The sequence below is a fragment of the Nomascus leucogenys genome, chromosome 18, assembly GCF_006542625.1.
Source record: "Nomascus leucogenys isolate Asia chromosome 18, Asia_NLE_v1, whole genome shotgun sequence".
Classification (NCBI taxonomy): domain Eukaryota; kingdom Metazoa; phylum Chordata; class Mammalia; order Primates; family Hylobatidae; genus Nomascus; species Nomascus leucogenys.
Window position 1 is genome coordinate 4,184,551 of NC_044398.1, and position 26,935 is coordinate 4,211,485.

The window sequence follows — 26,935 nt, forward strand, 5'->3', positions numbered from 1 at the left end:
TCAAACTCCTGACCTCAGGTGATCCGCCCGCCTTGGCCTCCCAAAGTGCTGGGATTACAGGCGTGAGCCACCAGCCTGTTGTCTTTATTTTTAACAGGAGAAATTAAGCATAGTACATATTAGCATCTGTTTGGAGTAAGAAAGAAAGCACTTGGGAAATTCTGCACTTGGGAGATTAGCCACGAAACTGCATCTTTTAAGTATTCATAAGCAAAGGGAGGTCCAGATATTTTGGATTTGAAACTTAAACACTTTTTAGGCCCTCCTTAAGAAAAAGTATGAAATTTATCAGTACCAAATGGGTTCATGCAAGTGAGGAACTCAGAGACTTAAGTTTTATTTGCTTCATTAAATCTGCCTCTGCACAGATATCACACGTGACAAGTTGATGTTAGGGGACATGGGTCCAAAAACCAGTGTTCTTTTTTTACTCTCATGTGCACAGCCATCTCCAGAAGGTGCACAGTAGTGCACAGGACAATTGCATGACAAAAAAAAAATCTAGCCCAAAATGTCAATAATGCCACTATTGAGAGACCATGGAAATATCTAATTTAGAGGCACTGTGTTTTCTATTAAGAATGAGACTGGCTGCTTTGCATATTGCTTGTTAGAAAAAGAAAAATAGCTAAAAGTATAATAATTTGATTCTTACACCATGTCAATTTTCTATATGTTAAAACTGCTGACTGAAAGTGGCTGCATCACAATGTTTTGTGTTGCGAGAAGGATTCAGGTCTTAGTATGAGTGCTGAGATCTGTTAGTGACAACTGCCATTTGCACTTGAGTGGGCCACTAACAGCAAGTATACCATATATTTGCTGGTCTGCTGGATCTTTAAAAAATTGTACTAGGTCATAAATATATAGTAAATTGCAGTTTTATTTGTTTTTGAATAGATACAGGCAAAATATCTGAAAGGAAGGACAATCATTGGCGTTGCAGCAGGCAGGTTTCATACAGTCCTATGGACTAGAGAAGCTGTTTACACTATGGGACTAAATGGTGGACAACTGGGTAAGAAATCCTTGATGACAATATCTGGAAATTAAATTGGACTCTTTAAAAAATTATCTTTTCTTTTTAATTTTTATTGATTAGAATGGGATTATGAGTGATTTTTTTGTTTGTTTGAGACAAAGTCTCACTCTGTCATCCTAGCTGGAGTTTAGGGTGTGATCACGGCTCACTGAAGCCTTGACCTCCTGGGCTCAAACGATCCTCCCATCTCAGCCCCCCGAGTAGCTGGGATCAGAGGCCCTTACCACCGTGCTGGGCTATTTTTTGTAGAGATGGGGTTTCACCATGTTGCACAGGCTGGTCTCGAGCTCCAGGGCTCAAGGGATCTGCCCACCTTGGCCTCCCCAAGTGCTGGGATTATAGGCATGAGACACTGTGCTTGGCCAAATAGGACTCTTAAAAGAGCTATTTTGTGATTTGCTTATTTGTATCATTTTTTAGGTTGTTTGCTAGATCCCAATGGAGAAAAGTGTGTAACTGCTCCTCGTCAGGTCTCTGCCCTTCACCATAAAGACATTGCTCTGTCTTTGGTTGCTGCAAGTGATGGAGCTACCGTCTGTGTTACCACAAGGGGAGATATTTACTTACTTGCAGACTATCAGTGCAAGAAGATGGCTTCTAAGTATGTGTATTTCTGTGAAAGAAACATAACTTTAATAATAATTCAACTCTTCCAGCAAATATCTGAGTGTCAGCTTTATGCTATGTTCTATAAATGTCAAATGGAAAAAATTGAATGAGGAAAAACATCAGGAATTTTTGTCTTTGATTTTTGTCTTTTGGCATGGATCCAGTGAATATATATAAAATTTCTGTATAAATTGTAAAGCGGTATTTCTGAATTATGTTTAATATGTAGTTAAATATGAGCTATATATTTTTTCTTTTTTTATACTTTAGGTGCACAGAAATAGATTAATCATAATTCTTGATTCGTGACACTCTCATCATTGGTTCCTGTATAGCCTTTTTTACATTATACATTTATTTATCTTTAGAGTATAATCATATATCGTGAGCCCTCTAACCAGGCTTAGTGTTTATAACTGATAAGTATATTTTTTAAAAAAACATGTTATTATAGAACGCAGTAAAGTAGCAGTTGGTTGACTAGTCAAGTCAAAGCAGAGAATCATAAAGTTTTTTGTTTTTTTTTTTTTTTAAATTGCGACAGGTTCTCGCTCTGTAGCCCAGGCTAGTCTTGACCTCCTGGGTTCCAGCGTCCCTCCTGTCTCAGCCTCCCAAAGTGCTGGGATTACAGGTGTGAGCCACTGTGCCCAGCCTCATAAAGTTTTAAGTGTGGGTGGGTGCACCAACTGGAATTCTCTGTCTTTTCATATAAACCATACTCATAATGTGTCACCTGTCATTTCATTTTGAATGATTTAAGGAACCGGTGCTTACAAACAATTGTGAAGTAATGTAAGTGCAGAATTGTACATTTTTAATACATTTTGAATCTTTTATAATTGATTAATTAATTTGACAGTTTTTTGCTGCTCATATTTATTGTGCCATTCCAAAGTATTCAACTTTTATAGACAGGTTTCAGACTAATATGTTACCATTTGTATAGTATTTTACTGTGATAAATTCATTATAAATATATACATTATTAGTTTAAATAAATACAAGTACTTAAATAGGTCTTTGTACAAATATAAATGATTCTTGAGAGTGGATAGCTCAACTAGTGGGAGCAGTTGTGTACAGGAATTCTAGAGACTAGCTATCTAACTTTTAAAACAATTGGGGATTTAAATTTAAATGCAACAAAATGCTTTTGATAATGTAAAACAGATACCATCCATGAAGCTACTCATGAGCAGAAAATGTCTATCAATTTGTAAAAACTTACCTTCTTTGTATAACAATTACTTTTTTTTTGAGACGTTGTCTTGCTCTGTTGCCCAGGCTGGAGTACAGTGACGCGACCTACGCTCACTGCAACTCCCGCCTCCCAGGTTCAAGCAATTCTTCTGCCTCAGCCTCCCGATTAGCTGGGATTACAGGCACCTGCCACCATGCCCAACTAATTTTTTTGTATTTTTAGTAGAGATGTGGTTTCTCCGTTTTGGCCAGGTTGGTCTCGAACTCCTGACCTCAGGTGATTTGCCCACCTTGGCCTTCCAAAATGCTTGGATTACAGGCGTGAGCCACTGCACCGGGCAGAAAGTTACTTTTGACTTCAATTTTAGATTATAGTTTAGTTATAGAAATATGAAAATGTGAATATGTTTCTTAAAACTGCATAAATAGGTTTTTTCCTGAGTTTGAGGTGATATGTAAGATGTTAAGTTGTATTTTTAGTTAACATTTATAAAACTTGCCTATATAACATTAAATCACATAAATATGTTATATCCAAGTTTACATTAAGGAAATTAGTTTGTTACAGATTAAGTTATACAATATAGTAATTTTGAAAATATTTTTTTCCTTTAATTTAAAAGGGGGGACAGTCATTGGAGTAGCAGCAGGCAGATTTCACATAATGCTGTGCACATCAAATGTGCAGATACAATGAAATGTGTAGCTAATAAGTGACTTTTGAATAGCAGTACAGATGATTTTCATGGTAGCAATATCTGTTTAGGATTAGACATTTTTGAAATTAAGCATTTCTATTTAATTTTGAGGTTTAAAATTTGTCTTTTCTGTTAAAATAGAGATGCACTTAGGAGCTTATAGCCATACCAGTTATTTATTTATTGTTTATTTACTTTTTTAAGACAGAGTCTCTCTCTGTCACCCAGGCTGGAGTACACTGGTGCGATCTCTGCTCACTGCAACCTCTGCCTCCTAGGTTCAAGTGATTTTTCTGCCTCACCCTCCCGAGTAGCTGGGACTACAGGCGCGCATCATCATGCCCAGCTGATATTTGTCTTAGTAGAGCTAGGGTTTCGCTATTTTGGCCAGGCTGGTCTCGAACTTCTGGCCCCAAATGATCCACCGGCCTTGGCCTCCCAAAGTGCTGGGATTACAGGCGTGAGCCACTGCACCCAGCCCATACCAGTTATTTAAACTCCAGAGTGAATGTTTGAATTAGCAGGTGGAACTTCAGGCATTTAGTGTGTGTGTTCGTGTGGGTAAAGGCATTTAAGAGAAAAAGACTTGACATAGAAAGGAACAGCCCCCTTGTAGGGGAAATTTACAGAATGGAAGACTAGAGATACCAAAGACCAAATCATTTTACTTCACCTTTCACAATAATTGCCTATAGATTGTTGTTTGAATACTAACTTCTTTGAAGTTTAGGCGTGTGCATTTTAGAGAACATATTAATCCAGGATTTTTTTTTTTTTCATCTAGACAATTGAACTTGAAAAAAGTTCTTGTGTCTGGGGGTCATATGGAATACAAAGTTGATCCTGAACATTTGAAAGAAAATGGGGGTCAAAAAATTTGCATTCTTGCAATGGATGGAGCTGGAAGGGTAAGTATATATTTATGTAAAAGTGTAATTTTACTCTCAGTTGATAGCTATAGCAGACCTGGTAACATGAAAATGTATTGCTATGTTAGTGACAATTCCTGTTGACTTTGATGATTAGTATTGGGTGCCAAAATAAGTATGTTTTAGGCATCCATTACTAATTAGTATGGAGGTGGGATTTAGAGAAAGTATGACAGACAACATTTAATCTAATGTTGCACAATTACTGATTTGTTAAACTGTAATCAAAAATTTTATTTATTGTGCTTAAAATGAAAAGAGATTTTGATGTTATTTGGTATATACACTGAATACTGATAAATGACACTGAATTGCATAAATATACGTAATGTAACTATAATTTTATTTATTTATTTTTTTGAGACAGTCTCGCTCTATTGGCCAGGCTAGAGTGCAGTGTCGTGATCTCGGCTCATTGCAACCTTCACCTCCTGGGTTCAGGCAATTCTCATGTCTCAGCCTCCTGAGTAGCAGGGATTACAAGCATGTGCCACTATGCCTGGCTTATTTTTGTGTTTTTAGTAGAGATGGGGTTTCGCCATGTTAGCCAGGCTGTTCTCAAACTCCTGTCCTCAAGTGATCTGCCCTCCTCAGCCCCACAAAGTACTAGGATTACAGGCGTGAGCCACTGCGCCTGGCCTCATGTAACTATTAAAAAAGTAAAGATCAGGCAATATGATAAATTTGGTGCATAGTTGGAAATTTTTTTCCATATTTAGTTTTATACAAATGTATGCATTATAATATATGTATACATTATAACTATCTACATTATATATGAAAGATTTCCGGATCACTAGTGTGTAAGGAATTTCTTATCTCTTAAATAAAAAGTTCTAATTTTAGTTCCTTATGCAAACATATCAGTACATTTCTCTAATAACATTATTAATTTAAAATATTTTAAAAAATTTTTTGAAATATATGCTTCAATTAATATATTTATATATTATATAAAATACATCTCTAAATTTTTTTTGAAGGGTGGGAGGGTGGGAGCCATCTCTAAATAATATATCTAGATTTTAAAAATTATATTTAGAAGTATATATCATACACTAATGATACTGAAAAACACACAGTATGGGTAGAAAAACACAGATAACTTTCTGGTTTTACTTATAAAATTAAAATAGTGTTTTCCAAGGCTTATAATATGCTGTAAAGTTTGACATTTTAGAAATTGAGGAATTAATCATAAAACTCCACCTACTGGGTCATTATAGGCATACATTTTAGGGATGGAGAATGAAGATGATTTTAATAGTAGTAACTAGGTTTAAATATTAGAGCTCTACATCAGGAAGAATAGCTGTTGGATGGTGGGCGTAATACTTGGGTGATGTGATGCTCTGTGCAGCAAACCACCGTGGCACACGTTTACCTATGTAACAAACCTACACATCCTGCACATGTACCCTTGAACTTAAAAGTTGAAGGAAAAAAAAAAAGAATTAGAGCTCCAGTTTGTACTAGTGGAAGGAAACAAGTGGGGTTACACAAAAGAGTTGAGTATAAAAACTTATATTTGATTTTGGGATGTGTATCACTTACATTAAAATGGATATAGCTTATACTTCTGGATATTTACTTCCTGCAAAATAGAGTCTCATTAAGAAAACCAAGCTCTGAAAGCATCAGTCTCAATCACTGTAGTCTTTTTGTGTGAATAACTTTTTAGCGATCTTGTCAGATAACCATTTTGTGTTCTAGTTTTCTTAACTTGATTATGAGGGAATTGGGCTTTTAAAAATCAGCAGTTCCAATTTTTCAAATGAAATTGTGCTTGGAATACCAGTATATGAAACAGATAAAACAATTGCTGCTGTGGATTGGGAAGCCTGACACCCCATCTCTCATCATTCTCCATCCCTTGGCAAGTCCCCTGGAGCTACTTTTCAGGGACTCTGAGGTTTGCAGAACCATTTACAACCATTGAATACTGTAATGACTTTTCTAAGATTTTGTTTTAGTTATATAATTGAGTTATGCATACATTTACTTTTTTCTTGAGAGTAAAGTTTGGATTTTCATAGGGGGATCATTCTTCTTGTAAAGAGATAGTACTACAAGAAGCCTGACTTGTAAGTTGTAGCTTTAAGATTTTGTTTTTCTTTAGCATTGTAGCAGATCTGTTTGCCCCAGACAGGTAATACTGGAAATTGCTACTTCTTAAGAGGAGTGCCTTTGAAATAATTTCTAATGCTTCAGGCTTGCTTAATATACTTTTCTGAAAGACATTTCTTTAAAATCATCTTGATTTTTATTATAGTATCTATCTTTTTCTGTGGAAGAATGAACATTGAAACGTACTAATGAGAAATTTTATTTTAACAGCATTGTCTCTTGATATCTTGATTTAAGGTTTTGGTTGTTCAAATGCTACTTGCTTTATATTTCAATGTGATTTGGTTTTGTTTTAGGTGTTTTGCTGGAGATCAGTCAACAGTTCTCTGAAGCAGTGTCGATGGGCCTATCCACGTCAGGTCTTCATTTCTGATATTGCTTTAAATAGAAATGAAATTCTATTTGTTACGCAAGATGGAGAAGGATTTAGAGGGAGATGGTTTGAAGAAAAAAGAAAGAGTTCTGAAAAGAAAGGTCAGTTCATATATTGAACGATACGTAAAAATACCTTTCAATTATCCTTTAATTTGACAAGTATTAGGTTCAATTGACAAGTGTTATTAGGTTTTACCTTTATGTATTTATCTTTGTGATTAGCTTTTTAATGCTTGTTTCCTATTAGAGTATAAGGTTAGTGATGGCAAGGGCCATGAATATTCTTCTATATCCTTAGCCTTTGGCATATTTCCTGGCACATTGTAGTCACTCATTAAATCACCTGTTGTATGAATAACTCAGTTATTGTGTGCCAGAACAAAATCAAGAATGTTTATAATTACTCAGAAAATTATAAACGTATTCTTCAAAATCATAAAGCCACAGATAAGTGACTTTTGTAAAATTTAATGATTTAGTTGTATTTCTTTTATTTCTTTATAGACTATTCAAGTCTGTAAACATTTAATATATATTTACTATGTGCCAGATATAGGGGAAAGTTTTAAAGATGCAAAAATATATAAAATGGGCCTCTATATTGAGGCACTCATAGGCTTGTAGGGGCAATAGACGTGTATGTAAATATTTGCAGTTCACTGAGACTAATGTTAATATACACATAATAAGTTTCTTGAGATCATAGAAATTGGAATGACTGAGTGTCAGAGGAAGATTAGTAAAGCCCCATAAGACTAAAATAGAGTTAATTTGTGAGAGTAACTAGAACATAGGTTCAACTTTGGAAGTCTTTAGAAGTGTGTCTTAGTCATATTTAGTGATCTGAAACTGAATTCATGATTTCATGCTCCAACTTCTGCTTCTCAGTGTTTTCTATTTCAGTAAATTATTATCTTTGACACTCAGATTCCCTTACACTAGAATTAATCAGTCATCAAGTTTTGTTCTCTTTCTCAAATGTTTCTTATATCTTTCCACTTTTTTCCAGATTCATTGCTACAACTTAGTCTATATCATCTTTTAATTCTTTTCCTGGATTTACAGTAATTCCTTAAATGGCCTCTTTATATCCATTCTTTGTTTACCTTAAACGTTCTTCACACTGCAGCCAGAGTCATTTCATTCATGTAAATTTCATATCTTTGTGGAAGCACTATATCCTTTGCCTTCATAGCCTTGATTTTACGTGTAGTGATATAATGATTTGTGTAGTGTCTGTCTTCCCTGCTAGATTGTGTACTCCGTGAGAGCAGGAACATGTCTGTCTTCTTCGCTACTGTATCACCAGAGTGATGATATCATAGTAGCTCAGTTTGGTTACTCACATATTTTCTGAATACGTGCAAGAAAGGGGGAAGAGAAAGGGAGGAAGCAAATAAACAAGCAGATTATGAAGACACTAGATTTCTGTATTTTTAATCCAAGTTGAAGAATTTTTTTCCCTTTGGGCAACAGGAAGTATAAGTTGAAGTGTTTTAAAAGCTAGTATGACACTAGATTTGCTTTTTAGAAAGGTAACTTTGGTTGCAGTATGTAGGTTGTGTTTGTTGAAAGAGATGGAATCATGGATACTTGAGAATCCATCCATCAAAAATTTCCTGTATAATACAGCCAATATATTCAGTGCAAAATGTGTTGAAGAGAGGGTGTAGTTCTTCAAAAACACTGAATATGTGTGAAAGAGATTTCCATATTTTTCTAACTCCTTTTCTATTCCATTTACTTCTCAATCATTTTAGTAGTTTCAGTGAAGCCTTGATTAATGGTAGTTTATTTTTTTTTAACAGAGATTTTATCAAACCTTCACAATTCCTCATCAGATGTGTCTTATGTCTCTGATATAAATAGTGTCTATGAAAGAATTCGACTTGAGAAACTTACCTTTGCACATAGAGCTGTTAGTGTCAGCACAGATCCAAGTGGATGCAACTTTGCAATCCTGCAGTCAGATCCTAAAACAAGGTATACTTGTATATATTAAATTTCATTTTTTAGAAGGAACAATCACTGAATTTTCTTGTTTTCAGTAGCTGCTGGTACAAATTTAATTGAAGAGCTGTTGTCAAGACCTATAGAGACCTTAGACATAATCATGTTTACAGGATAATCCAGAGGTAGAATTTGTTATACTTGGAGTGATGAATGTTTCCTTTGGTTTGTAAACTGACATTTATTGAAAATATTGAAAATATCTATACATGCACTCACAAAGTTTATTTGTCTTTCTTTTTTTTTTTTTTTTTTTTTTTTTGAGACGGAGTCTTGCTCTATTGCCCAGGCTAAGTGGCAAAATCTCGGCTCACTCTAACCTCCACCTCCCAGATTGAAGCGATTCTCTTGCCTCAGCCTCCCAAGTAGCTGGGATTACAGGTGCCTGCTACCACACCCAGCTAACTTTTGTATTTTTAGTAGAGATGGGGTTTTGCCCTGTTGGCCAGGCTGGTCTTGACCACCTGACCTCAGGTGATCTGCCAGCCTCAGCCTCCCAAAGTGCTAGGATTACAGGCATGAGCCACTGCGCCCTGCCTTATTTGTCTTTCATACTTTATGATGTACCCTAGGTTCTCAGATTCTGAAAAGTGTATTATAAATATTTCTTAGGCAGTTTGCAAAGATTTCTGACCCTTGAATATGATGAGAATTGGCAAAATAAGTGTTGTGGCGCCATCTGTAAATCCCAATGCAAATCTCCTAAGTCACAGCAGAGAGGTATCAGATTAAGATAAACATCAAGGGTACTGTTGAAGTGGGAGGAAATTCTGCAAGTAGGTTCATCATTCATCCTGGTTTGCCCAGGCCTGCCCCAGTTTTAACATTGAAAGTCTCATCTCCTGAGAAACTCGTCAATCCAAAGCAAACCACAGGAAGGTTGGTCTTCCTACTGAGAAGGGTGAAATGTTGGTTGGGAAGGTGTAATTGCATTTCCACAGTACTGTAAGAACCAGGGATACGGACAACTTAGTTCTTACCATTTTAATTTGAGAGAAGAATAGAATATAAATATAAAAAGGAATAGAAAAAAATTAAAGGATGATACAGCATCCAGGACTTTGTGCAATATTCCTGTATTTTAGGAAATGCCAAATTTAAAATTTTCTAAATACTGTTTAAAAAATTGCATTTTAAAGGAAAATTGGCTAGGTATAAAAAAGGATTTCCTTCATTTTTTTGAAGCATAATTTGTTTTTGTCTTCTTTCTAGCCTTTATGAAATTCCAGCTGTGTCCTCATCATCCTTTTTTGAAGAGTTTGGCAAACTGTTGAGGGAAACAGATGAAATGGACAGCATTCATGATGTGACATTTCAAGTTGGCAATAGACTCTTCCCTGCACATAAATATATTTTGGCAGTGCGTTCTGATTTTTTTCGGAAATTGTTTCTTTCAGATGGTAATACTTTAGAATTTACAGATATTTACCGGAAAGATGAAGATTCTGCAGGGTGCCATCTCTTTGTGGTAGAGAAGGTTCATCCTGACATGTTTGAATACCTTTTACAATTTATATACACAGATACTTGTGACTTTTTAACTCATGGCTTCAAACCAAGAATATACTTAAACAAAAACCCAGAAGAATATCAGGGAACTCTGAATTCTCATTTGAATAAAGTGAATTTCCATGAAGATGATAACCAGAAGTCTGCATTTGAAGTTTACAAAAGTAATCAAGCTCAAACAGTTAGTGAGAGGCAGAAGAGCAAACCTAAATCTTGTAAAAAAGGAAAAAATATTAGGGAAGATGATCCTGTAAGAATGTTGCAAACTGTTGCAAAGAAATTTGGCTTCAGTAATTTGAGTAGTAGGTATGATTTCTCCTTTTTATCTGTTCCTGTACCTCATTCAGTCCTCCTTTAAAAAATGTCCCACCCTTACGGTGAAACCCCATCTCTACTAAAAATACAAAAAATTAGCCGGGTGCAGTGGCGAGCGCCTGTAGTCCCAGCTACTCAGGAGGCTGAGGCAGGAGAATGGTGTGAACCCAGGAGGCGGAGTTTGCAGCGAGCCAAGATTGCGCCACTGCATTCCAGCCTGGGCGACAGAGCGAGACTCCATCTCAAAAAAAGAAAAAAAAAAAAATTCCCACCCTTTTTGCCTTGCTTTGCTTTTCTTTCCCCTCCCCAAGTCTCCTCCCACTTCTTCCATCCCGTTCTCTTTCTCCTTCCCCTCCTCTTCCTCTCTCTCACTTTCTCCCTACCCATCCTTTTTTTGGGGAGGTACATGGATATGTCTTTCCTCCATTTGTGGGCAGAGCTATCTCTGGGACTTCTTGGATTACATTAATGGATGGGAAAGCTGTTGGTGGGTTTGAACTCTGGTTTGTGTATGTAACGGATCTGGAGTGGCAGGCAGTGTGGTATGCTGGAAAGGACCTTCAAGTTAGAAAGACATACATGTCTCTTAGCTTTACTATTCCTGGCTGGGACAATTTTCTTTCTTTTACCTCAGTTTCTCAATATAAGAAATGGGAAAGATAATATTTACCTCATATTGTTGGTATGGTTTTGTCATATGTAAATTGCCTAACACCATAGTATCATATTATGAATCAGATTATTTGAAATTCTTTCTTTTTTTAAGGTATTTATGTTGCTTGTGGCAGTTAAACCTTGGTTGTAGGGTGGGAACAGAGGAGGGGTGTGTATCTGTTTAAAAATAATGAAGGGGCCAGGCGCGGTGGCTCACGCCTGTAATCCCAGCACTTTGGGAGGCCGAGGTGGGCAAATCACCTGAGGTCAGGAGTTTGAGACCAACCTGGCCAACATGGCGAAACCCTGTCTCTACAAAAAATTACAAAAATTAGCCGGGCATGGTGGTGAATGCCTGTAGTCCCAGTTACTGGGGAGGCTGAGGCAGGAGATTCACGTGAACCTGGGAGGTGGAGTTTGCAGTGAACTAAGATCATGCCACCACACTCTAGCCTGGGTGATAGAGCGAGACTTTGTCTCAAAAAAAAAAAAAAAGGAAAAACTTTGCGCTATGGCTTTGTCTTTTGTCTGTAACATTTAATCTATTTTGAATTCTAACTAAAATGGAAGAAAAAGTATGATATTTCTTTATCTCAGAGTAGGAGTTTGTTGAGATACTTTTCCAGGATACAGTATTATATTTAAATGTAAGCTAATTTGTTGGATTTTTTGTTGTATGTTTATTTTTGTAGGGGAATATCAATTGTTAATTTTTATCTATCCTTGATAGGTTAGATGGAGTCAGATTTGAAAATGAAAAAATTAATGTTATTGCCAAGAACACTGGTAATAAACTGAAGCTAAGTCAGAAAAAATGGTAAGTAAGACAAGGAAGATTAACATTTCATCTCTAGATTTTGGCACTGAAGTGTGGAAATAGATCTCTGCTTACCCACATATGAAGCAAAATGTATAGGTAGATACCCTGTTACCTTTTCTAGTATTCTGCATTTCTGGAAATGTTGGGGAGCTGTTGAAGTAAATTGATAAGATATTAACTGCTGAAGACATCAAAGGAGTTTTTTCTTTCCGATGACTTTCTAATAGAGAGTGGAACTTTTAATTTTTATTTTTTCTTGCCTGAATTTTGTGCCTTGTTATAATTAGGAAATGTTATTAGCCCCCAAACCAATTAATTATTCCTCTTCATCATTGTTACAATTATTTCCTTTAGTATAAAAAATTTTTAATAATAAATATACTATTCTAAATATATTATTAAAAAGTTTTGTTTTTAGGGCCTGGTGTGGTGGCTTACGCGTGTAATCTCAGCACTCTGGGGGGCCGAGGCGGGTGGATCACCTGGGGTCGAGTTTGAGACCAGCCTGATTAACATGGTGAAATCCTGTCTCTACGAAGAAAATACAAAAATTAGCTGGGCATAGTGGCAGGTGCCTGTGATCCCAGCTACTTGGGAGGCTGAGGCAAGAGAATCACTTGTACTCGGGAGGCGGAGGTTGCAGTGAGCCAAGATTGCACCATTGCACTCCAGCCTGGGTGGCAGAACGAGACCCTGTCTCAAAGAAAAAAAAGTTTTGTTTTTAGCTATTCATACTTCCTCTGTAAGTGAAAAGGTTCTGGAGAAGGATAGACGGTGGAGTTGTTTCAACTGTGCTTGGCCCAGATTAGCTACTACAAATAAGTGAATTACAGAGACTTAAATATGATATCACTTAGTATTAACAGTTTGTCTGAAATAAAAAAAAGGAAAATCAGAAAAATACTTTTTGAATATTTGTATTCGGCTCTCTTTTCAAATATTGTCTTTAAGGCCCTTATCTTCCCTGTGGTGGAAGAAGATAAGTATTTTATTGTATGTATTCCTGCAAGTTATTTATTCTCTGCCACCTTGAAGAGAAAATTGAAAGTTAAGCCAAATCCTATAATCTTTTTTGTTAAATATGTCAAGAAATTGCTCTTGCTTCAATTAAACATTTTCTTGCAGTTCATTTCTGTGTGACGTGACCATGAAATCAGTGGATGGAAAGGAATTTCCTTGTCATAAATGTGTTCTTTGTGCTAGACTTGGTAGGTGCACTTTTTAAAGCTGCTAATTTATTTGCTGTAGTATTGCTTCACTATTCTTATTGCGTTGAACTTTTTTTCTTTTAGAATATTTTCATAGTATGCTGAGTAGCTCATGGATTGAGGTAAGATTTAAGTAAAAAGCGCCTAGGTTGGTAACTATGTTTCTTTATATTTTGTGGAAAGTATGTAGTAAAGAAATTCAAAGTCAGAACTCGATATTTTAGCTCAGTTTTTCATTTATATTAAACTTTATTTATGCTTGAGGCTGCTGGAAAATAGCAACACTTAGAATTTAAAATTATTGCCAAAAAGCTACTTAAATAAAAATTTCCCCGTTATTATTTAGAAATGTATTAGGAACACCATTGTGTTTCTTGTTTTCTGAATTTTTTTGTTCCTTTTTCATGTTATGTTTTAAAATTAAATTTAATATTATTTTAGCCATGTGTTTTGTAAATTTTATGTTTTGCATTTGATGTGATTTCCTGTTCAGAGTGTTTTGTACCAATAACCCAAATTAGAATGTAATATTTTATTGTTTAGAATGAATTATTTTACTTTATTTTGTCTTATTTTATTTAGGCTTCCAGTTGTGCAGCTCTGGAAATGCCAATACATTCTGATATATTAAAAGTTATTTTGGACTACCTCTATACTGATGAAGCTGTGGTGATAAAAGGTATTAATAAGAGTTAGGACATTGTAGATACTTCAGATATAATGGAATAATGGTAAAATCAACATGAATCTTAATTTCTCATAGAAAAAATCATCAATAAAGGCTTAATTTATTTTATTTTTAAAATATTTAATTTATTTTTTATTATTTATGGAGACCGGGGTCTTATTATGTTGCCCAGGCTGGTCTCAAACTCCTAGGCTCAAGGGATTATTCCACCTCGGCCTTCCAAAGTGCTAGGATTATAGCGTGAGCCAATATGCCTGGCCAATAAAGGCTTAATTTAGAATCAGCAATAGGGATGATTGCTAATAGTAAAGGAGCAGAAAAAGAAGGTTTTCATTACCTATGTGAAAATGAACTCTTTGAGAATTAGTGCTTGCTTTGGCAGCAAGTATACTAAAACTGGAATGATACAGAGATTACATGGCCCCTGTACAAGGATGACATGCAAATTTGTGAAGCGTTTCATTAAAAAAAAAAAAAAGAATTGTAGGTAATGGTTGAAATTAGATTCAGCAGTTCAATTTCCAGCTACTTCTATGATGGAGATGAATGAATTGACAACAGGGATAGTTTTGACAAATACTTAAATAAGTTCTTTCTTACCTGTTTTTCGGCTTCGTGGTTACACATCTTGAAAGAAACAGATTAAAAATTGTACCAAAATTTATGAAGAGAGGTCATTTATATACTTTGTTAGGCAAAACAGTAACTTTTAGTTACAAGGTATGTTTAGTCATTAGAATGGTACTGGATGTTCTGTCATATTCTGTTAGTTTTTTTAACCCCAGCTATATATTGGGGATAAAAAAAGTGAATAGACCTTTTTCTATATTCAAGAAACTCAATCTAGTGGAGAAGACAAATGTGTAAGAAAACAAATATAATCCAACAGAATAATTCTCTAAAAAGCAGATGCATTTTTAAGAAGCTAGCCTCTGAGTCTGCCTAGGAAATCTGGGTAGTCTTGGAAGGAGATAGAGTTTAACTGAGGACAAGATTTCTGAAGATCTGTATACGTGAGAGTAAGATAACTGAGACATGGTATGTTTTTCTCTACTTTCATTCTTTTTAAAAATCGAGAAATTATTTGCATGATAAAACTTATACTTTTAAAGCATACAATAAGTAGTTTTTAGTATGTTTATGAATTTGTACAACTATCATCACTGTATAATTCTAGAATATTTTCATCACCCCAGAAAGATACCTTGTACCCATTAGCAGACACTTCTCACTCTCTCTCATCCCCAGTCCCTGGAAAACCCCTATTATGTTTTCTGTCTCTATGGATTTGCCTCTTCTGGACATTTCATATAAATACAATCAAACAACATGTGACCTTTTGTATTTAACTTATTTTACTTAAGTACAATGTTTTAAAAATTTATCCGTGTTGTATCAGGTACCAACACTTCATTCTTTTTTATTGCCAAATAATATTTATTATGTGGATATAACACATTTATTCATCAGTTGATGGATGTTGGGGTTGTTTTTAACCTCTTGTCTATTAGGAATCATGTTGCTGTGAACATTCATGCCTAAGTTTTTGCGTGGGCCTATGTTTTCATTTCTCTTGGGCGTATACCTAGAAGTGGAAATGCTGGGTCATCTTTAATTTTTTAGGAACTGCCAAACTGCACAGTGGCTAGCTGTACCATTTAACTTTACCACTAACAGTGTGAGGGTTCCAATTTCTCCACATCCTTGCAAGCACTTATTAATATCAACCTTTTTTATTATAGCCATCCTAATGGGTGTGAAGTTATGCAACATTGTGGTTTTGATTTGTATTTCACTAATGACTAATGATGTTGACCATCTTTTCATATGCTTTTTGGTCATTTGTATATCTTCTTTGAATACATACTCAAATCCATTGGACACATTTTTTCTCAATTATTTGTTTTTTTATGATGTTGCAAGAGTTCTTTATATATTCTGCATATTAGTCCCTTATGGGATATGCGATTTGCAGATATTTTCTCTCCTTCCCTGAGTTTTCATTTCCTTGATGAAGTGTCCTTTAAAACACAAAAAACTTTTATTTTATTTTTGAGACAGGGTCTTGCTCCGTTGGCCAAGCTGGAGTGCAGTGGCATGGTCATGGCTCACTGCAGCCTCGGCCTCCTGAGCTCAAGTGATCCTTCCCACCTCAGCCTCCCGAGTAACTGGGACTACAGCTGTGCACCACCATGCCTGGTTAATTTGTAAAAACTTTTTAGAGACAGAGCCTCCCTGTATTGCCCAGGCTGGTCTGGAACTCCTGGGCTCAAGTAATCTTCCTGCCTCAGCCTCCCAAAGTGCTGGGATTACAGGGATTTGATGATGTCCAAATTGTCTGTGTTGACTTGTTACTTGTGTTTTTGGTGTCATATCTGGGAATTTATTGTCAAATCCAAGGTCATGATGATTACCCTATATGTTTTCTTCTAAGAGTTTTATAGTTCTGTCTCTCACATGTAGGTCTTTCATCCATTTTGAGTTAATTTCCCCCCCAGTCTTATTAAGGTGTAATTAACAAGTAAAAATTATATGTAGTCATAGTGTATAACATGATGCTTTGAGATATATATATATAATATCTATATTTATATATCTATAGAGAGAGATAATTACCACAATCAAGCTAATTAACATATCCATCACCTCACATAATTACCTTTTTTTTTTGTGGTGAGAGTACTTGAGATCTAGTCTTTCAGCAAATCTCAAGTATGCAGTACATTATTATCAGTGTAGTCGCCATGCTGTATATAAGGTCTCTAGATCTTATTCATTCATCTTGTAACTGTAATTTTGTACTCTTTGACCAATATCTCCCCATTACCCTAATCCCCTGACCTCTAGTAACCACCATTCTCATTAAGTTATTTTTTGTATTTGTTGTGAGGTGTGGGTCCAAGTTTATTCTTTTACATCTGCACGTCCTATTTTTCGAGTACCATTTGTTGAAAAGACATTTGTTTTCCCGTTGAATTGTTTTAGCACCTTTGTCAAAAATCAACTGACAATAAATTTTAAGTTTTATTTCTGTACTCTTCAGTTCTATTTCACTAAACTCTCTTTATGCCAGTACAGCACTGTCTTGATTACGATTGCTCTGTTGTAAGTTGTGAAATTGGGAAATGTGAGTTTTCCTACTATGTTCTGCTATTTCAAGATTGCATTGGCTATTTTGGGTTTCTTGCATTTTCTTGTGAATTTTAGGATTAGTTTGCCAATTTCTGCAATAAAAGCAGCTTGGATTTTAATACGAATCCCATTTAATTTGTAGATCAGCTTGGGGATTATTGTCATTTTAATATTTAAGTCTTATAATCCATTAACACCGGTTGTCTTTCCATTTATTTAAGTCTATATATTTAAGTCTTTAATTTCTTTCAGTGATTTTTGTAGTTTTCAGTGTATAAGCCTTGTTCTTTCTTAGTTAAAAATTATTAAGAATTTTTAGTGCTATTTTAAATGGAAATTTTTTAATTTTGTTTTTGGATTGTCCTTTGCTGGTGTTTAGAATTACAATTGATTTCTGTATATTGATCTTATGTCCTGCAACCTTGCTGAACTTGTTCACTAATTCTAGTAGTTTTTTTTAGTGGATTCCTTAGGATTTTCTATATGCAAGATCATGTCATCTGCAAACAGAGATGGTTTTACTTACGCCTTTCCAATTTGGGTATGCTTTATTTATTTTTCTTGCTTAATTGCCTGGATTAGATGAATCTCTAGTACTCTGTTGAATAGAAGTGGCAACAGTGGTCATCCTTGTCTTGTTTCTGATGTTAGGAAAAAGCATTCAGCCTTTTTACCATTAATTAGGATGTTACTTGTGGGTTTTTTGTAGTTGCCATTTATCAGGTTGAGGAAGATTATTTCTATTCCTGGTTTATTGAGTGTTTTTATCATGAAAGGGTGTGGGATTTTTGTCAAATGTTTTTCTGTTTCTTAAGATGGCCATGTGTTTATTATACTTTATTTTTGTGTATTATATTGATTGATTTTTCATATGTTGAATCATACTTTCATTTTGGATTTATTCTGCTAGGTCATGTTGTATAGTTCCTTTTTATATGTTACTGGATTTAGTTTCTTATCGTTTTTTGAGGATTTTCGCATCTTTAATTGTAAGGGATATTGGTTTAGTTTTCCTGTGATGTCCCTGTCTGTTTTTAGAATCAGCATAATATTGGCCTCCTTGTCTGAGTTGGGAAGTGTTCTTCATCTTCTACTTTTTGAAGAGTGTGGAGAATTGTATTAATTTATCTTGTATTAATTCATCAGTTGTATTATTCATCTTTAAATATTCAGTCAGATTAACCAATTAAACCATCTGGTCCTGGACTCTTCTTTGTAGGAAGTTTTTTGATCACTAATTCAGTATCTTTACTTTACTTATTGCTAATCGTTTGCCCCCAGATAAAAGGCTGTTGTCACTGGGCAAGCCTTGAGTCAGGTCTAATAAAGATAAGCATTCTAGTGGGATTTTCAGGGAACTAGCAGACAGGTCAAATAAGGATACTATTGCTCTACAACTGTTCTGTCCCCTTCTGTGGCTACTAGGCTGTCAATGTGATTCCCTATGATTATGGAGCTGTTGGTTTTCAGTACTGCTGCGGAGGAGGGGAGAGGAAGATCTGAACAGGAAAGGCTGCGGTGTCCTGAATCCCACTGTTCTTAACAAGATTCAACTGCTTTTCTTAAGTAAACACTTCCTAGATTATTATAAGCTTTTGGCTGATTTCCAGAATTCTGGAAAAGTTGACAGTTTTCCACAGGTGTCTGTTTTTTTTTTTTTAGAGGAGAGGATTAGACACTCTTAGTCTGTCATTCCTAGTGGCTTCATCTTTGTCTCGTATTTTAAAGCTGTTTTCTGTGTCAGATTTTTTTCTTCTTAATCCTTTTTTCCCTTTCTTCTCTTCCTCTGTTGTTGTTATTTTTTTCTTTCAATTTATGTTGTTATTTTGGCAGTGACTTAGGGGCAAAAAGCCATTAGTAGTACTTAGGACCAAATAAGTTGTTTTATTTTTTATTTTTTTGAGATGGAGTCTCACTCTGTTGCCCAGGCTGGAGAGCAGTGGCGTGATCTCGTCTCATTGCAACCTCTGCCTCCCATGTTCAAGCAATTCTCGTGCCCCAGCCTCCCCAGTAACTGGGACTACAGGCATGTGCCACCATGCCCTGCTAATGTTTGTATTTTTAGTAGAGATATGTTCACCATGTTGGCCAGGCTGGTCTCAAACTCCTGGTCTTAAGTGGTCCGTCTGCCTCCACCTCTCATAGTGCTGGGATTACAGGCGTGAGCCACCAGACCTGGCCCAAGAAAGTTGTTTTAAATTAAAGAAGTCCAATAGTTACAAAAAAGCATTCTTAGATGATAAATTTTGTTTTAAATAAGAAAGCATAAGAGCATTATTTCCCCACCCTATATATATTAAGTGTGATGCTGAGATTTGACTTTTCCCTCTTTGTATTAGTTTGAGAAGTGTTTTTCTAACAACATGGGAGATTATAAACAAGTCAGGTATTCTAGTTGCCTTCTAGACTGAAATGATCAATTTAAGTTGGCCATTTTATGGTCCTAGTGTGAGATCAAGACATTTTGTTGTAATTTTGTCAGCTTTCTACCTAAAAAATAGGAATATATTTTGATGTATTTACTTTTTATTATGGTTGCCCTTTCAACATTTAGAAAATAATCTTAAATCTCTTTTCTAGTGTACTAATTACTTCAAATTTTTTTTTCTAGGTATAATGTATACAAAGAAAGAGTGATGCTTGTTTTCTTTCTTTTTTTAGAATCTCAAAATGTAGATTTTATTTGTAGTGTTCTTGTGGTGGCTGATCAACTTCTCATAACCCGGTTGAAAGAGATTTGTGAAGTAGCATTAACTGAAAAACGTGAGTAATTTTGAATTTGAGTATTAGTATGTTTTCAGGTTAATCAAGGATTACTGTACTTTACTGACTTTATTATTCCATTTATGGTAAAATAGACCATTTTTTTGGTACCATGAAAACCTGCCAAAATATGTAAATTATTACATGCCATCATTTGTAAGTGAATTCTTATTTTAGAAATATGTGAAAATATATACGACTTAGAATTGAAATGTAATATTTTTACTGAAATGTCATAAAACCTTGAAGAATAAAGATGGTGTCAAATTTATTTGCCAATTTCAAGGGTGAGAGTTTAAAAGTGAAATTTTTGTACTCTTGCCCTGATCTTGGCTTTAGGTGTTTTTAGCTACCCATTTTCTGCTATTTGCAGCGATTTTAAAAATTTAACTTTCCCATTATATATCTGAACAAAGCACCTCTCTTTTTTTCTCAAACTCTTCTTTCTTGCTGTCTTCATTATCTTAGTTAATTTCATGGCTGTCCTCCTGAACACTCTACTTTGAAATCCAAAATGAGTTTTTCTTTGTTATTTTGGCCCTGACACTCAAATTCATTCAGCTGTCAAAACTTACTCCTTTTAACTATGTTGGTCACATTTCATCTACCTTTGGGTTCTCACTGTCACTATGCAGTTGAGGTCACTGTTATCTGTTCCTTCTGTGTAGTGTCACAGTAGTGTTTTAAATGCTCTTTCTCCTGTCTACTTCTGTTTCTTTAAGCTTTCTGTAGGAAGTAGTTACGTCTTCCCCCTGTTTACGTATTTATAGTTGCTTACTCTAGAATAAAGGTTAACTTTCCTTAGCTTCCACCTGACAGCCTTTTTGACTTTCTAATCTTATATCTGTTCTGCTTCATTGCTACTTCAGGAAGTGTGAAGGGAATTCCTGTCCATTTTTTCTAGTTCATACTTGCTAGGAGTTTGTCTTGGCTTTGGCATTTTAGTTCTCACTTTTCTTGAGCACTGTATACTGTGTACTCCTTAGTTATTAAATAGAGAACAACAGCTCTGATCTCCTTTTAAGCAAGGAAAGAAAAATATTCTAAAATAAAGGACACAGCATACAACAGGTATAAGACATACATATAAGTGATATTTTACACTTGTACATTTGCCTTTGCTGGTCTTCTTCCTCAGTGTTGTTTCATGGCTCTGGCTGCACAGTTGCCTTTATTAATTCCTTGATGTTCCTAGAACCTAGGAAAAGGAGGCTACCACTTCCTTTGGTTGCTGATTATTAGGAATATGTGGATACTTGTTCCCATATGAACAACTCTAAAGAAGTTTTTATATGATCTAATTTCATCATTTCTTCCACTTCTCTGTTCATCATTAGTTGAAAATGTAGGTTAGTCAGGAGTGAGACAGAGACCATTATTGACTGCAGTTGCAACTTTTGATAGAATTACAGGTGAGAAAGAAAAAGAAATGCAAGAAGCCAGATGTAGAAAACAACTGTGTTTGCCTATTGGCTGGTACTGATAATTAAGAAAAATAGTGGAGGGAACAGGAAGCTGAAAGTTACCTGTTATGTAGGTAGAATATTCTGGGAGAGTCTCTAGGAAAATGGGTACTTTATATATAATGTTACTACGATTGTAACTAAATCCAGAATCTTTTGCACAGTATATCAGATTTTTCACTGGTGTGAAGAATATTATGGTAAGATTGTGATGGACATATTTTCAAAATATGTATATATTTATATACTCACATGTATATATATATATACACCCACATGAATTCTGATAGATAACTCAATATATTTTATAGAATTATTTCATCAGTTTTTCTTAGTTTTATGTCTTTTTTAGTTTTATGGAAGGTGGAATAACTGCTATGTAAATGAAAAGGAAAGTTGTTCATTAATGAAAGCTTTTTAAAAATATTCAGAAAATGTTAGGTGGAAGATTGTCAGTTCTTATGTGTTTGCTTTTGGGTGGCACTGTGCCCCTTCTGTATTTAGTTTTGCTTAGAATATGCTTGTGTGTGAGCTTATTTTTCCTCATAGCCAATCTTTTGAAATTACTTTGGCGTATTGGGATGGAAGAGTTACATATTTGCCCCAGTATTAATTTATTTTCGGCAAGAAATTTTTTTTTCTTTATTCCAAATGTTCAAATCTTACAGCTTTAGACATAAATGTATTTTATTTTGCTGTGGTAATGTGCCTTTTATCTAATTTTACAAATCTTTTCTTTCTTTGTAGTTACCTTGAAGAATGCTGCTATGCTACTGGAATTTGCAGCAATGTATAGTGCAAAACAGTTGAAACTGTCTTGTTTACAGTTTATAGGATTGAATATGGCAGCTTTACTTGAAGCAAGGTAGGTGAGGTGCATATGTTGTATGATCGTTGCAAAAGGAGATATTTATATATAATAGCAGATATTATTAGTGATTTAAATATGAATAATGATGTTTACCTGGATGGAAAGAATTTGATAAATGCTGATGATTTAGAAGTTATATACATTTTAGAATTAGAGAGCTTTTGAAAACTTTTGAATGTTTTTAACAGTGGTCTTTTTAAAATGAAATAAATGGATACTTTTTAAAAAATATAAGGTCAAAATATTTTACTTCCTGTAAGTCATTGGTGAGAATATGAGAACACAGAGATTTGAGATTAGAGTTCCTGGTGTCAGTTTTTATTTTAAAGCTTCATTGTTTAGTTTATTTTTATATTTTACTTCAGTAGTAATGACTATTAACTATGTGCTAGATGGTGTTCTAAAAGCATTACATAGATTCATTTAGTTAATTTTTATGAAACTCTTATGAAGTAGAGAAGATTCTTTGTACATTTATTTATAATAGTTGCTTGAGGCCAGGTGTGGTGTCTTATGCTTGTAATCCCAGCACTTTGGGAGGCTGAGGCAGGTGGATCACCTGAGGTCAGGAGTTCAAGACCGGCCTGGCCAAGATGGTGAAACTCTATCTCTAATAAAAATACAAAAATTAGCCGGGTGTGATGGTGTGTGCCTGGTAGTCTCAGCCACTTGGGAGGGTGTGAGGCAGGAGAATCACTTGAACCCAGGAGGCAGCAGTTGCAGTGAGCTGAGATTGCACCACTGCACTCCAGCCTGGGTGACAGAGTGAGACTCTGTCTCAAAAAAAGAAAAAAAAAAAGAGTTGCTTGAGTTTTATTGAAGATATTTGTGTAATATGTTTGCTTTGCTGTTTATTTGAAATATGTAATATACAACCACATCTATTTCCAAAACGAATTTGTAGCAACTGCTATATATAATGCTTAAAAAATAACTTTGTTACTTATCTGGCAATATGAAATATCTACATATGTGAACATCTTGACAGTTACCAAGTCACTTGAATCTTAAGATAGAATTTTGTATCCTGTATTTTAGGTCTCTTGATGTTTTAAGTGATGGTGTTTTGAAGGATCTTTCTGAGTTTTACCGGAAAATGGTAAGGTTTATGTTTTAAGATTTTCGTGGCTATAATATTACCAGCTTAAGCAGTATATTAGATCAGACTTATCAATGGAATAGTTTCCTAATGACTTCTAGTACATTAGGATCTTTTAAAACTGATGATATAGGATTCCTTTACAGATCTCACAGATACATATGATAATCAAACTTCAAGATACTTAGTAATAAAGTTAATATTTATTAATTTCTTTATAAATGAAAGTTACTGAAAGCTTCAGAGTGAGTCTTTTGTTATTTACCAAAGGTCAGGACAGTGCAAAAACATGAATTCATATGATCCCTAAGAAATGAATAAATCTATGTTTAATAATAAAGTGGAGCTTTTTCTCAAGTTTCTTTTTTTGGCAGGTTTATGGGATTGAATCGAAATTCAACCCCCTCTTGTAAATTTAGGAAGTTATTGAGCATTCAAGGCTGTTCTAGTTAATGTCACCACATATTAAAAATGGAATATCTTACATAATTTAAAAAACATCTTTAGGCTGGGTGTGGTGGCTTATGCCTGTAATCCCAGCATTTTGGGAGGCCAAGATGGGAAGTTTGCTTGGGGCCAGGTGTTCCAAACTAACCTGGCCAACATGGCAAAAGCCCCGTGTGCACAAAAAAAAAAAGAAAAAAAAAAAAAAAGAAAGAAAAAAAATTTCACAGATTTTGTATTTGAAAAGTGGAATCTTCAATTCTGCAGATTCCAGCAATGGATAGAAGAGTCATTACACCATATCAGGATGGACCAGATATTAGCTATTTGGAAGTAGAAGATGGAGATATCTTCTTGAAAGAAGAAATAAATATGGAACAAAATCATTCGTAAGCTCTGTTTTTTTTCCTCCTTTTCTTCCTTCTTTTTTCCACTGTGTCCCTTCACTCTCATCTTGGACATATGACACTTTTGTATTGGTATTGGAAGATGAAATTGAGAAATTCTGACATAAGAAATAGGTATTTATGTTCATTCTTAACCTTGGTATAATATAAAGTAAATACATAATTAATATCTGTAGGTCTAACAAATTGAAAGTATAAATATTTAAAAAAGTAGCCTTCAGGTTAAACATGTTGGGTTAAATAAGTGCATGTATCTTAGTTACCTCCCTAAACTCTGCTGAAATTATGTTTGCTTTTTCCTAGGGAAACTATGTTCAAGAAGGCAAAAACAAAAGCTAGAAAGAAGCCACGTAAACGTTCAGATAGTTCTGGAGGTTATAACCTTTCAGATATTATTCAGAGTCCATCATCTACAGGTTCGTGGAAAGTGAGCATGTATTTCCAGTTCTAATCTTCTATGTCTCTATTCACATACGTCATCTGCTGGGGCTACTGAAATAAACAGTCCTTATGGAGGTACCAAAAGTGATAGTTTTATAAATACTCCAATTGAAGTTTGCTCTGGGAGCACAAAAGAGGTACTCAAACTAATCTGAGATCAGGGAAGTCCTCTTAGAGGAAAGCAATGCTGAGCTAAGTCTTGACGAATGAAGTTATCTAAGAAAAGGAGGCAGATAGATATATTAAGCAAAGGGGGCAATGTGTTCCCAAGCTTAGTAGCAAGAGAAAGAGTTGCACATTTCTTGTGCATATAGTTCAGTATAGGAGATAGGTTGGATAGGGTCAGATTTTGGAGGCTCTTATATGCCAAACTAAGGAATTCGTGTTTTATTCTAAAGGCTATGGGTGGCTGTTGATGATTTAAAACAGGATGTGACTGGATGAGACTTGTTTTTAGAAAGACCACTCTTTCCAGTGGCATAGGGGTTTAGAGGTTGGCAAAACATGACAGAGGTAACTATTATCATGTTGATTCAATTTAAATATGTCAGTACTCCAAGTAAGATGCCATTCATATGCATGAGGGGGTTGTAATCTGGTAGTAGAATATAAAATGTATTTAGGCATTATGTGAGCCTGTTTGAAAGTAAAGGTCAGGTTATGTAGTTTTTCTAAAATGTTTTTCCCCAGTTTTTTATTTTGAGAATATTTAACTTCCTGAAAAGATGAAAGAAAAATACCATGAACACCTATGTACATTTTATTCAGATTTATTGTTAACTTCTCATCACATTTGCATTTTCTTGCAGACTCTGTTGCTTACTGTCTCCTCTTTCCTCCATGTGTTACACACACAAACACACACACACACAATACAGAGACTTAAAAAAATTGTTCCACTTTGAATAAGTTGTAGACATGATACTTTTCCCCTAAATACTTGAATATGAATCTTTTAAGATGGGAATACTTTTCTACACAACCACAATGCCATTATCATACCTGAGATAATTGACATTAATTAGTGTTAACTAGTATTATACTTCATATCCACATTTTCCTAATAGTTGACAAATGTTTTTATAGTCTTTTTTCTTTAACATTAACAAAAAAACTAGTATTCTATCAAAGTTCATATTATCTTTGCTTATTAGTTCTCTTTAGTCTCTTCTAACTAGTATAGTACTGCTGTACTTTTTTGTTTTTGTTTTCTGTTTTCCAAAACGTCAGTCCAATTGTGTTATAGACTGTCTCACATTCTAGATTCATCTGATCTGGATTAAACTATATACGTTTTAGTAGTTTCTTTAGATAAAGCATGAAGTGTGACTATAAAATAATGAGACTACAGTATGGCTTTCAGAAATGGTAGGTTACTCTTGTCTATAGCACTAAGACATAACCTAGTACAGTTTCTACTAACAGTACTTCAGAGTCAATCAGCTGTATACAAACAACTTTGAAAAATAGAAGAGTACATTGTTTTGTGTCCCTTTCGAAAAAAAAGCTTGTTAGGCAGGGCAAATAAGAAGGATTTTTTTTTTATGTTTACTGAGATGCTTCAAATTAGGTGCTTGATATGTTCACTAAAGCTCAAAGGAATAATATTAAGAATAGTTTTAGATAACATAAAGATAAAAAAAAGGATAGATAATATGCTTAAAATTTATTTATGAAGCAATGAAAATAGGAATCAGGAGACCTAGTAAATGGGAAAGCTATTATCTTAGGACTTTTCTAAATGTAAAGTTCTGTGATTTTGTGTTCTCTGTGTTGTATGAATTACCGTTAGTGTTTAGAAGGAGGCAGGGGTAGATTGATGGAAGGATGAATAATGGATAGACAGTCTTGAAAGTAATGACTTTCCAGTCACCTGAATGACTTATGGAAAAGCAGATATTTGATTTGTTTTAAATAATGTTATTGTTACCATATGTGTTAGAATCTTAGAATTTCAGAGCTAGAAGAGACATTAGTAATGAAATAATTTATGTCCCTTACTTTAAACCTAAGGAAACAAGCTCAAAAAACATAAGTGATTTGAAGTAGTGACCAAAAGATATAAAATTTGTTCTCTTGATTCCAGGTCCATATTTTCCTGGTGTACTGTTCTTTCTGTGGCCAAGATATC

At 34.8% G+C, this 26,935-nt stretch overlaps 1 protein-coding gene and 1 pseudogene across 2 annotated transcripts in view; both read left to right on the top strand.

The window, feature by feature from the left end:
* Nucleotides 1-26,935, top strand: part of IBTK (inhibitor of Bruton tyrosine kinase) — a 75,786-nt gene that overhangs the window by 21,238 nt on the left and 27,613 nt on the right. For both annotated transcript variants that reach the window (XM_003258275.4, XM_012497054.2), the window contains exons 7-21: nucleotides 901-1,018; nucleotides 1,463-1,643; nucleotides 4,334-4,457; nucleotides 6,902-7,079; nucleotides 8,789-8,963; nucleotides 10,203-10,805; nucleotides 12,199-12,285; nucleotides 13,414-13,496; nucleotides 13,581-13,618; nucleotides 14,079-14,175; nucleotides 19,978-20,079; nucleotides 22,290-22,407; nucleotides 23,452-23,512; nucleotides 24,224-24,345; nucleotides 24,667-24,779. In XM_003258275.4, the coding sequence (XP_003258323.1) occupies nucleotides 901-1,018; nucleotides 1,463-1,643; nucleotides 4,334-4,457; nucleotides 6,902-7,079; nucleotides 8,789-8,963; nucleotides 10,203-10,805; nucleotides 12,199-12,285; nucleotides 13,414-13,496; nucleotides 13,581-13,618; nucleotides 14,079-14,175; nucleotides 19,978-20,079; nucleotides 22,290-22,407; nucleotides 23,452-23,512; nucleotides 24,224-24,345; nucleotides 24,667-24,779 (2,200 nt within the window). The remainder of the gene's footprint in view (nucleotides 1-900; nucleotides 1,019-1,462; nucleotides 1,644-4,333; nucleotides 4,458-6,901; nucleotides 7,080-8,788; nucleotides 8,964-10,202; nucleotides 10,806-12,198; nucleotides 12,286-13,413; nucleotides 13,497-13,580; nucleotides 13,619-14,078; nucleotides 14,176-19,977; nucleotides 20,080-22,289; nucleotides 22,408-23,451; nucleotides 23,513-24,223; nucleotides 24,346-24,666; nucleotides 24,780-26,935) is intronic.
* LOC115831325 lies at nucleotides 14,555-14,653 on the top strand (annotated as a pseudogene).